Source organism: Heloderma suspectum, chromosome 3 (assembly GCF_057233095.1).
Source record: "Heloderma suspectum isolate Gila_16-S chromosome 3, 16-S_ref, whole genome shotgun sequence".
In the NCBI taxonomy this organism is placed as follows: Eukaryota; Metazoa; Chordata; class Lepidosauria; order Squamata; family Helodermatidae; genus Heloderma; species Heloderma suspectum.
Genome location: NC_139460.1, coordinates 205,343,106 through 205,355,184, shown reverse-complemented (window position 1 = coordinate 205,355,184; position 12,079 = coordinate 205,343,106). Strand labels below are relative to the sequence as shown.

Sequence of the window (12,079 nt, the reverse complement as noted above, 5' to 3'; positions counted from 1 at the left end):
AGAGTTCACAGGCCTGGGGCCGTAATGTTGTTCCAAGTTATGATGTCTTTAGTAAGTATTAATGCTAGTATCTGAAAAAAATTATTAAACCCCCAAGTTCTAGTTTGTTCTACCCTTTTTATTTAGTAATGCTTATGTACCATTTAATATAATAAAACATTTAAGTGGTTTACATATAAATATTAAAAATCACATTTAAATACACAATTAAAAACAATTTCAACTACAATAATAATAAAAGCAATAGAAGGAGCAGTAAGCAAGGGCAGCATATAATTACGAGCCAGAGAGAGCCTGGGTGAACACTGCATTTTCAGGAGGCGTTTAAAACATCCCACATTTTCTGCCTTCCGAATTGCATGGGGGAAGGTGTTCCAGAGGGTGGGTGCTGGCACCAAGAAGGCCCACTTTAGAGATATTTCATGGCATCATTCTTCTGGTTGCAGAATGACCAGCAAGGCCTACCCTAGCACAACTAAATGGGTGGGTTTGCACATCACACTAAGCTACTCTGTGAATAAGCCATAGTGGGTTGGTGGTTCATGGAACAACCCATGGTATGCCCGAAAGACAATTGGTTTTGCCATAGCTTGTTCTCCCCCTCTTTCCCTCTCAGTCCTCCAGCCAGCTCCGGGATGTACCCTAGAGGACTTTGCAGCAAAATCTGTCTTGTCTCCCCTTCCCCACTCCAATCGCTATTCCTTTTTGTTCCCAGGCTTTAAAAAAAAAACGATGCCTCAAAAATGTGCAATTGGGGGTCATAATTTGGGGGGGTGTCTTTTGCAAGTGCATACTTATGACCGATATGTGTAGTCTTGCCTGGTCAATTTCCTTTTATGTTTTAGCTGTCAAAGGGAGCTGCAAACTGGAGTAGGTAACATACAAGGAAATCGAGAAGATAAGGCTGCATAGAGGCTATTTGCACAAAGTTGGAAAGGCCCAGGTGAGAAATAGTAGTAAGAGAAAGGAGGGACCCAACAGAACAATTCAGAAGCACTAAAAAATGGGGGGAGAGCCATAGGAGTTCGTGCACCAGAAGTGGGGAAACAGAATCTCCTCCTTGGCTACGTCATCCTCTCACTTTTAAGTGTTGAGCTGACACATCTCACTGTTCTCCATGTTTTCAATACCTCCCTGACTCTCCAGCTATTCCAGAAAGAGGGGATATTAACTCTCTCCCATTTTTGCGACTCCTTTTCAAGCAGTTACTGCTGCGGTTACTACAGTTGAGGCACCTTTTTTTTTAAGCTGGGGAACAAGTGATGGTCCTTCCGAAGTGCTATTTCGGCATTGGTAGAAGAGCAGTCACTAGTGAGATTGCGAATAGTGAGTGGCACGGCTTGTTTGCCACTCTTGCCAAGCAGCTCTGGAGCCAATTGTAGCAACCCACAATACAATCAGTTTCCTGGGTTCGGACGACACGGCAACCCGCCATTGGTATGAACAACCCTACAACAAGCCATGGGTTCTCTGCATGGCTTGCCTGCAAAAAATAAGCCACACCACGGAAAACACTCCAGGTTCGGTTCGGACAACACAACCAACCATGGCTGGCAGCCCATGGTGGGTTATTGTGTCGTGCAAACCCAGTCAATGTGTCAATCTGAGATTTGTACACCACCCTATACCCAAAGTTACACTGTCTCTTAGCTACTGGGCCATCTTCAAGGTTTTGTTGTTCACACAGAAAGCCCTAAACTTCTCAGGATCAGGAAACCTAGCTGCCCGCCTTCCCCTATATATACCCAGGTGACCCCTGGAATCTTCCAAGAAGGGCTTATTGGTCCTTCCACAACCAATAGAGTGCACATAAGCAGGCCTTCTTGGTAACAGCACCCACCCTCTGGAACACCCTTCCACATGTTGTTTGAGAAGCAGAAACTATAGCAAGTTTTAAATGCCACTTGAAGACATATTTGTTTACACAAGCTTTCCCTGACTTGTAATGGATTATATCACTGCTCCATTTTATTATTGTTGTATTGTTGTCTTTGTTGTATTCTTGTCTTTGTTGTAATGTTTTAACTTCTTATTTTATATTGTCTTTATACTGTTTTTATATTAATTTTACACTATTACACATTTATTGTGAACTGCTTAGAGATTTTAGGATATTAAGTAGTATACAAGTAGTATAAATAAGTAAGAGCTCTGAAGGATGTATAATACTTTAGAAATCAAGAACAGAAGATACATAAGATAATTACCCATACCACAAAAATAAGGCCCAAACAAATAAGTTACTGGAGCAGCATGGAAATTCAACAGGCCCTCCTCTGTGCACCCACTCCCCCTGCCACCTGAAGTGAGGTGGTTGGCAATGGAAAAAGGGGCCTTTTCAGTTGTGGCAACCTCCTTGCAGAGACATTACCAAATGCTACTCTATGTTGCTCCAGCAACGTATCAACCAGGCATCTGTTCTAGAATTGATCAGCTTCACAATCTTGTTGAAGGACTCCTGTCTGAAGAACCTGAAAAACTGAGTAGTACCGTGATGGGAAGCTGCAGGGAATGAAGGCGGTTTCCACTGCAGCACTGCTCTGCTGATCCCCTCCCTCTATGAGCCAACCCATGGCTTTTTTGTGTCCCTAATAGTAGGTAATTTGTATGCTGGCAGATGAAATCATGTGAGATGGACTGAAGAAAACCTAGTTGTAGGACTGTAACAGAAGATATGCATTCAGAATATGATTAAATCCAGACCTCCAAATTTCAGGCTTCCCACCACCATCTAGGCAGCCGTATTTTCTACCTGCTGCAGCTTCAAGATCCTCTTGAAAGGCAGCCCCATGTAAAGTATATTGTAGTAGCCAGGTTAGCAGGTAATCAGTGCAGGGCTAACTGAGGTGAGGTCAAACTACTCTAGATAGGGTAAAAAAAATGGGTGAAGTGCTACCTGCAACCCGCCAGATAGTAACAAATCCAAAAGCACCCCCGAATTGCATACCTGGTCCTTTAAGGAGAGTGCAACTCCATCCAGAACTGGTTTCACACCAGTATCCCAATTTGTTGACTTCCTAGCCCACAGCTTGTTCTCCCTCATCTATCCCAGTATCACATTCGGACTTGCTTGAGAGCTCCTCCTCCTTGGATTCTTTGGTGGAAAAGACTGGTAGAGCTGCATATCACACATACTGGTGATATTGAAGCCCAGGCTTCCTGATAACTTCTCCCAACAGCTTCATATACATGTTAAATAGCATGGGGGATGCAACAGAGCCCTAAAGGCTATTGAGCAGAACAGAAATCACCCAGTACTTCCTTCTGGTACCAACCATAAAGAAAGGACTGGCGCCATCATAATACCATGCCTTCTAAGCCCAGGCTGGAGAGATGCTTTTAATAACATAGAGAACAGGTAGAAGGTCTCAAACTTTCAAACAGCTATGGATTCTGTTCCACTCTTCATCCCTAATCAACCAGCAGTCCGGTCTCTCTTTTCATACAAACACACTTCTTTCCAATAATTATGCCATCCTTTTAGGGTTTAAAGTCATCTTCAAATTTAAAGTTACACTGAAGCAATTACAGTAAGTACTGTGAACTCTCTGCTCAGTTGCATACCAAAATACCCCTATCAGCAAAACAAAATATTAACTGCTTAAAGATTAACCTACCCCCAGGAGACTGAATCTAATTTGAAACAAATTCCAAACATTATAGTCAGTCATACCGACTGCTTTCCTACTACCCACACAGTTCACTGAAGTGATCAAAAGCTATGTTATGACCATTCAAATAAGCATTCAGAATGTAATGCAAACAGCCATACAGATATCTAGCAGAAGTGAACACTGTTTCCCATTTTGAGGGAGCAAAATAGAAAAAGAGTTTGTTTGTTTTTTAGCAGCAACAACAAAAATATTAACTTGCCTGCCATATACAGAGTGACGAGATCCAGAAAATATTCCTAAAATGAGGAGTGCTGGAGAGTTCAGTCCAGATGTTTTGCAATTATGAAGACATGGAAATTTTAAAAACCCAATATTCACTTTCAAAGCTTTGCTATAAAAATAAGTTACTTCTGTACATGCTGCAAAGCTAGATCTATTACTGCTTAACAACGAGAATCATATGAATGGTGATAGGGAGATTGACAGTAATGATTATGATTTTCTCTGTTTCCGATTAGGTCGGGGTGGGGATCTTCTTTCAGTCTGACAGGGTTGAATTCAATTTTGGAGAAACTCTGGAGGGGCACATTGCGGTGGTGGATGGGGCTGAAGGCAAAAGGGGTGGGGCCAAAAATACAAAAAAATACCCGCATGTTGTAACTTAAAGCTCCTACTGCCAGTAATGAAGCCTGGGGAGAGGCATTTCAACTTTTAGAGTGGGGAAAAAACTGCACAAAAGCCACAAAACCACCAAACAATTGGTGATTGAGGGAAAAGGGGATGGGGCCAGGGAAAGGGGGCATGGCCATTTGGAAAACCTTGGAGGGTCAGATGGGGACCCCAGGAGGGCCAGATTTGGCCCCGGGCCTGAGGGCCCCCCCCCCCCCGCATTAGATAAATGTTTGATGCGACATTTCTGATGGTAACAGATCGTCTACATAACGTAAGATCAGCCATGCTGAATTGGCCCATCCAGTCAGCCATCCTGCTTCCAAGAGTAGTACGCCAGATTACTTCATGCCCTGCTTGTGAGGCAACAGATTTCCCCTCTTTGCCTCTCCCACCACCCCCAGCAAGTAACTATTTGGTACTCGGAGGTGTACTAAGATTTTCCCATTGGGATATTATGCCTAACAGCTATTGCTAGATCTGTCCTCCAGAAATCACATCTGTCAGATCAAACATGTTTCACCCATTCCAACATTTAATTTTATTACTTCAAATCTTTTATTACTTTAAATCTTTACCCCTTTTAAATTACATTTACTTAAATTACTTTAAAGGTTTACTCTGCCTTTCCACTAAAACAATGCTCAAGATGGCTCACAATATAGTCATCATATTAAAGCTACTGAACAGGAGAATATGATGAAGTTATTTGCTTTGTTCAGATTTATAAATCCAATCCTTTCCTGGCCAATTAAGCACATGAACCATTAAAAGTTCAGTTAGTTACACAACTGCTGTGCACATCCAATTCTTTCTAATCTACACATCCAACTTTACAGCCACTTCTTGTAAATACTGTATCAAAACTGTTTACTTAACTTTCCAGCAAGAGTAATATAATTCAAAACAGAACAAAATGTAAGACATTCCACCATAGTCATGGGCAACTATCTGGTCATATTTGCAGCAAACCCTCAAACACTTCCTATCCTGCACTTTTAAACATTTGTCTTTGTTTTTAGTAAACTGATGCAGTTCATTTTCAATCTACTTTCCATATTATACGATATCAGCCACACTATGCTCATTTGCTCAGCACCACTGAGTTTTCATTCACAGAACGGTGGTTTTCTAACGTCATACTGCAGAACTCTGGGATGCCACAAAAGCTTACTGGAGTTTCACAATAAGAAGATCAGTAATGGTGGATAAGCTGCCTAGAACACAGCTTACAGACCACTTCCAGTCTTCCCCTGCAACCCAAAACTGAAGGGGATTGCTGAATGCTCTCTCTTAAAGACAGGTAAGCTCTTTTCAGAGAGGTGAAGATGGTATGATCAGTTACTGATGCCCATGGAACATGCTCTATCTCATTATAATCTCTGGTTCAATGCAAAATCCATTTTAACCAGACACTAGTGGAATAAAAAATGAGCATCCGTACCATAAGCAGTGACATAATATTATACCACCTTCTTTAAAAGTTCTAAAAATAGACAATGGCATCAATATGCACGGGGTGAGAACTAGTTTCAGGAGGCCTTGGTCCTATAATGTGCACCAGAATCCTCTGCAACATCCATGGTAAACAGATCAATGTTAAAATGATAAGGAAATTTCAATTCCACTATCTTAAAAGATACAGTACAAGAAGAGTATTCTATTCAGTTTGTATATGGGGAGGGGATTGTATGCCAGATTATATCAGTTCAGAGTACATTTACTTGAAATCTGACTTTAGATAATTTCTAAAAGCCTCCTTTATCACAGATACTTGTATTATAGTAATTGGTTAACTAAAATGCTAGATGAATCAATACCTTTTTGCCTTCTAAAGAGATTGCCTGTAGGTCTATGACTTGCACCATCACTTGGTAACTTTTTTACAATCACTCACCCTGTGCACAGAGAATATTCACTTCAGAGCGTGGGTTTCATTAGTTAGGCTAATAAGTACAGCCAAGATGCCAGCAAAACCTACAGGTCTGAGATGCTGTGAAGCAGAACTTTGTGCCTGTGTTAATTATTAAAGCACTTTTGAAAAGCAAAAACAAATGGGAGACTAATTAGAGATTAATTCTGCACACAGCCTCTCACGATGCTACTTTCGGCACGAAACTAGCCTTCTCAACTTGGTGAAACAAACACTTCCAGCCCCTAAAAAGGGCAGAGGCTACAAGCACTGACATCTGCAGAAAGGAGAGTTTATCCACATCTGGAACTGGATGTATTTGGGAAACAAGCCGGGAAGGAAAATTGGGAGGAGGGAGAAGAAACAGAAAACGGCAAAGGAGATTTAGAGCCAGCATATTTCAATGTGTGCTCTGCAGACTATTTCTAGCATTGTGTTTTAGCTGCCACTTCAGGGTACGGAAAGAGAGAGAGACTGAACTTGAAGCATCCCAGAAGCATCAAATTGCAGCCGCAGCCATTCCCAGAACAGACAAAGAGATACCCTGGCCTGAAATGGGGTAGAAAGGAAAGCTCTGTTTGGAAATTCTATCAAAATCTGCCACACAGAATGGAGAATGCCGACTCCTCCAGCCTGACTAGAGATCCCCTTGCTCCAAGGATACCTTTAGCCCCGCAATGCTATTCCATATGTCAAGGCAATCAGAAACACGTGCAGCCTCTTCCATTAAGCCCCCTTTGACAGCCCTCTCCTTTCGCCCCCGACTTTGCCAGAAAATCTTTTGGATCAGAAAGGATAACTTCTTCCCTCAGCAGCTGCCCGTGCAACACTCACACAACTGAGAACCATCTTCCCAGAAGCTCACAAAAGGGAAAAGAGAGGGAAAAGTAGTCAGACGCTGACGAACTCATTTGCAGTAACGTCGCTCAACGCTGTCACTGAGAGAGGTTTTCCTCAGAACCAAGAGGGAAGGTTTTGGATAACTGGCTCTATCTGCGGCCTCCCCCCACCCCCATTACTCTTTGCCTTCACCAGTTACACCCGCAGAGTCTCAATATTTCCTGTACTCTGATGCTGGGAAAGCCAAAGAACTCCCCCTCTCCTGCGTTATACCTCCGAGACCATGCAGAAAAGCAACGATCCAGGAGCGAGCTCTCCCGTCTCGGGGGCTGCATGGCCACCTACCGTTCCTGCCAAGTAGCTAGGAGAATTTTACCACACATCAGCTGCGGACCAGTGGTAGGCAGCCATCAGTGTGGGTTCCTACTCTTCTGCAGGGATATTCTAGGCAGCTGTGTCAGGGAGGTGAGTTACGGGTCCTGGTTCGTGTGAGTTACGGGTCAGGATATGGAGTCAGTCTATTCCAACTCCTATTCTTCCTGGCCCTCCCGCTGCGCCCACCAAGCAAGAGCGCCCCCTTTCTCCCACCGATATCGACCCCAAGCCCGTGGAGACGAGCAAGCCACCCCAAGGGGTTGGCTTCTTCACACGGGGGCAGAGCGGTCACGTGTTCCACCCTGCCACGTGGTGAGAATGTTGCCACGCATCCTGCGCCAAGAACCCTCTCTGCGGCCTCACAAAGCTGCCCACAGAGCAGCGAGGCAAACGAGCGCTGGAGAAGGGGAACGCGCGCTCTGGCTGCCTCGACGCCTTCCGCCGCTTCCCGGGGCGGCGGGGCCGGCTCGAGGCGCCTGCCCCTTTCCCTCCCCCGCGGCTCACCTTGCAGCATGGCCTCCAGTTTCTTCCTGTCCACGCGGAACCTCTCCTCGCCCCACTCGGGGCTGGCCGAGTGGGCGCGGGCGGGGCCGGCCGAGGAGGAGCCACCGTCGTCGTCGGGCAAAGGCGAGTCGGCGCTGCGCTCGCTGTTGGAGCCCGGGTCCGAGAGCGGGTAGCCCTGCGGAGCCGCCATCCCGCCTCCTCCAGCCGTCGCTCCGCCGCCGAGCTGCCCAGAGCCCCACTCCCCGGCGGCGGACGCAGAGGCGGCGACCACCGCCCCGTCGCCCTCAGCCGCCGCCTCCCCACAGCAGCAATAGCAGCAGCCGTCGTCGCCTCTTCCGCCGCCGGCTCCTCCGCGGGAAGCTATTTGGCCCCACAGCCCCCCGCCCCCCGCTTCATCCCAGCCCGCCAGAGCCTCGGTGGCTCCTCCGGCGCCCGCCTCCGGCTCCAGCTCGGGCTCCCCGCCGAGCGCGCGGCTGCTCCTGCTGCTGCAGCCGCCGCCGCCGCCTCTCGTCTTGCAAAGCGCTTGTCCCGGGCCGGCTGCAGCTCTGCTGCGCCCCCATCCCGCCCGCAGTCCGCACAGCATCCCCGCCTCCTCCATTGGGCAGCGAGAGGCGCGCGCGCCGCCGGAGTGGGGCGGGATAACCTCGGCGAAAGGGGCGGGTCAAAGCGGACAACTAGGCGCGCGGGGGGGGGGGGAGACGGGCACACGCTCGCACACGCGGGAGAGTCTTCGCGCCCCGCTACCGCCGCGCGACGTGTCTGTCAGAGCTCGAAAGGCTCCGCCCAGCTTAATTGCAAACGCCCCCGCCTCCTCGCGCGCTTTGCGCTCTCTGTGTGGCCCCAGCCCTGCAAGGGCGCAGGGAAAAAGGTCAGCGGCCTCAGCTAGTGGATTTGGCTGGGGCGCCGCCACGGTTCTTTGGAAACTTACCGGGGTTCCTCAAGGAGGGAGGGAGGGAGGGACGGGGAGGGGTACTCCGGAGCCACAGGCAGAACATTCTGTAAAAGCAATAGGTTGAAACAAAAACGACCGTGTCCTGTGGTGGTCCCCTTTTGGATGGCAGTCATATATCGCACGCAATCATTTTGTTTTGGATACTTCAATAGAAATAAAAACACGTGCACTCTTGAACGACGTTGCAGGAGCATAGAAACTAACGGAGGGCCGCAGAAAATGGATACTGAGGGCCTTCGTGATGGCTGAGAGGTTAATGCTTCAAAATTGGAAAGGAGAAAATCCACACTAGCCGTTATGCAAGCTCTTGAGACCTTTGAAAAAATACCATCACCCATTATGCCCAGATGAACATCTATCTGGTCAGCATATCTAGCATTATACATGTAACGGCAACCAAGAGGACCAACTAACACCTGGTTGTATTCACTTCTCTACTGGTGTTTGTCTATTTAGGTTTGAGTGTATGCAAATGTTGTTTATGTTTTAGAAACTGTAATCAAAATCGTCAATATAACACACCAGCCTGACACACCAGCCTCCCCTGGTTCTCAGGCTGCTGCGGCTGCAGCCACCCCCATCCCGGGCAGCCTTCCTGGCCTGGGCCCTGGCCTAATGGTTGGAAATGGCTCTGGTAAGGGAGACAAGTCTTCCCTGTCCACGGCTAACCTTCCACTGCAATGTGCAGACTGCAGTGTTAGGTTGTACTCTAGGACAGGCCCTCAGTTCACATGGGGCAACAGTGAAATCCAATAGACTTGCCCCGTGCCATAGATGTTCCCCCGATAATATGCGGGGGAATTACAGAGTCCTCTGCAAGCAATGCACACGTGGCAGGTGCTCTCAGGATTTCCTCAGCAGTCCAGTCAACACAGAAGGGGGTTTCCTGAGGGAATCTAGCTTGAGAACCACTCTGCTGATACAGTCTCTTCTCAGCAGCTGTGGGAAGTACTCCTAGGATTTGGCCCTAGCTGTGTATTGTTTAGCCAGAAGTAAATATGCCACTGGGTTCAGTAAGGGGGAAACTACTGTTTATATGCAAGCACGTGTAGCCAAACCTTGGCATACCCTCCCCTTTCTCCCCACCCCCACCACAAAAAGCCACTTCAGAAGAGGATGAATTGGAGCACAGAACATAAGAACATTGTTCCATAAGCCAACTAGATGCTTCTGGGAAGCCCACAAGCAGAACATAGAATCCCCCCACCCCGTTCCAGAGCAATGCATATACAGAGGCATACAGAAGTAGGGGAGAAACAGCACCTCGCATAGGCAAGCCAGAAAGGAGAAGACGACTCTGGTGCTGAGTAATGATGGAAACCTTTAATGCAGCTCTATGTGTTTAGGACTAAAAACTCCTACTTAGTGGGCTTAAAAGAAAAATGCAAAAATATCAGATGTTTTATTGCTCTCTATGTACAGTCAGGGCCAGAAATATTGGAACAAGGATAACTGTTTTGGCAGTTGGCCTCTGTACACCACCACATTGAAGTTGAAAGGAAGCACACCCAGATGGGAGTGAAGTCAGGACTTCCAGCTGTAATTCAAGGGGTTTGACAAAAGTGGGGCACTAACCATTCAGGAAGTACAGGCAGTGGCATACACACACACCCATCGTTGGTGGCTCATAGGTAATGGAACGAATGGCTGACAAACAGCTGCATGGCCAGGTGTGGCCTGTTTCCTGGGTACCCCATGACCAGTCAAGCAGATAAAAGGCCTGAGTGTTACATTTGCATTTGGTAGCTGTTCACTGTTCCCAACATGAGGTCCAAAGAGGTGTCCATGAGAGTGAAGGTGGCCATCATTAGGTTGAGGAAACGCCCATCAGAGAGATAGCAAAAACAGTGGGAGTGGCCAACACAACAGTTTGGAACATCCTGAAAAAGAAGGCCTTAACTGGCAAGCTCAGCAACAGCAAAAGGCCTGGAAGACCACAGAAGACAACTAAAGTGGATGACCGCAGAATTCTGCTCATGGTGAAGAGGAACCCTTTTACAACATCTAGCCAGGTCAAGAATGCTCTTGCAGAGGTAGGCATGTCATTGTGAACATCTACAGTCAAGAGATGGCTTTATGAATGTAAATACAACAAGGCGCAAACCAATGGTAATGCTCAAGAATAGGCAGGCCGGATTAGCCTTTGCCAGCAAACACCTAAAAAAGCCTGCCCGGTTCTGGAATAAGATTCTTTGGACTGATGAGACCAAGATTAACTTGTGCCAGAATGATACAAGAGAAAAGTATGGAGAAGGAAAGGAACAGCTCATGATCCAAAGCATACCACATCATCTGTCAAACATGGTGGAGGTAGTGTAATGGCATGGGCATGTGTGGCTGCTAATGGAACCAGGTCACTGGTGTTTATTGATGACCTGACTGCTGATAAAAGCAGCAGGATGAATTCTGAAGTGTATAGGGCTATGCTTTCTGCTCAGATTCAGCCGAATGCTGCTAAACTGATAGGATGCCGCTTCATATTGCAGATGGATAATGACCCAAAACATACAGCAAAAGCTACCCCAGAGTTTCTAAGGCAAAGAAGTGGGATGTTCTTCAATGGCCAAGTCAGTCACCTGATCTCAACCCAACAGAGCATGCTTTTCACTTACTGAAGACAGGACTGAAGGCAGAAAGACCCACGAACAAGCAGCAGCTGAAGGCAGCTGCAGTAAAGGCCTGGCAAAGCATCTCAAGGGAGGAAACTCAGCATTTGGTCATGTCCATGGGTTCCAGACTTCAGGCAGTCATTGACTGCAAAGGATTTTCATCCAGGTATTAAAGGTGATCCTTAAGTTTGAGATGATGTTGGTTTGTTCCATTACTTATGAGCCACCAATGATGGGTGTATGTGTATGCCACTGGCTGTACTTCCTGAATGGTTAGTGCCCCACTTTTGTCAAACCCCTTGAATTACAGCTGAAAGTCCTGACTTCACTCCCATCTGGGTGTGCTTCCTTTCAACTTCAATGTGGTGGTGTACAGAGGCCAACTGCCAAAACAGTTATCCTTGTTCCAATATTTCTGGCCCTGACTGTATGTAGAAAATCTTACAAAAACAAAGGAGCAAAGTTTTCTTGTCCATACTAGTAAAGAATCACTGCAACCAAAACAGTATAAGAAGAGCCATACTAAGCCAGACCAAAGGCCCATCTAGTCCATTATTCTGTTCACTCAGTGGCCAACCAGCTGTCTGTGGGAAGCCCACAAGGA

General features: G+C 46.8%; 1 protein-coding gene across 2 annotated transcripts in view; it reads right to left on the bottom strand.

Moving 5' to 3' along the window:
- BICC1 (BicC family RNA binding protein 1) overlaps nucleotides 1–8,674 on the bottom strand; it is a 144,517-nt gene extending 135,843 nt beyond the window's left edge. For both annotated transcript variants that reach the window (XM_084845340.1, XM_084845339.1), the window contains exon 1: nucleotides 7,915–8,674. In XM_084845340.1, the coding sequence (XP_084701466.1) occupies nucleotides 7,915–8,512 (598 nt within the window). In that variant the 5' untranslated portion in view covers nucleotides 8,513–8,674. The remainder of the gene's footprint in view (nucleotides 1–7,914) is intronic.
- Nucleotides 8,675–12,079: the final 3,405 nt, after the last annotated feature.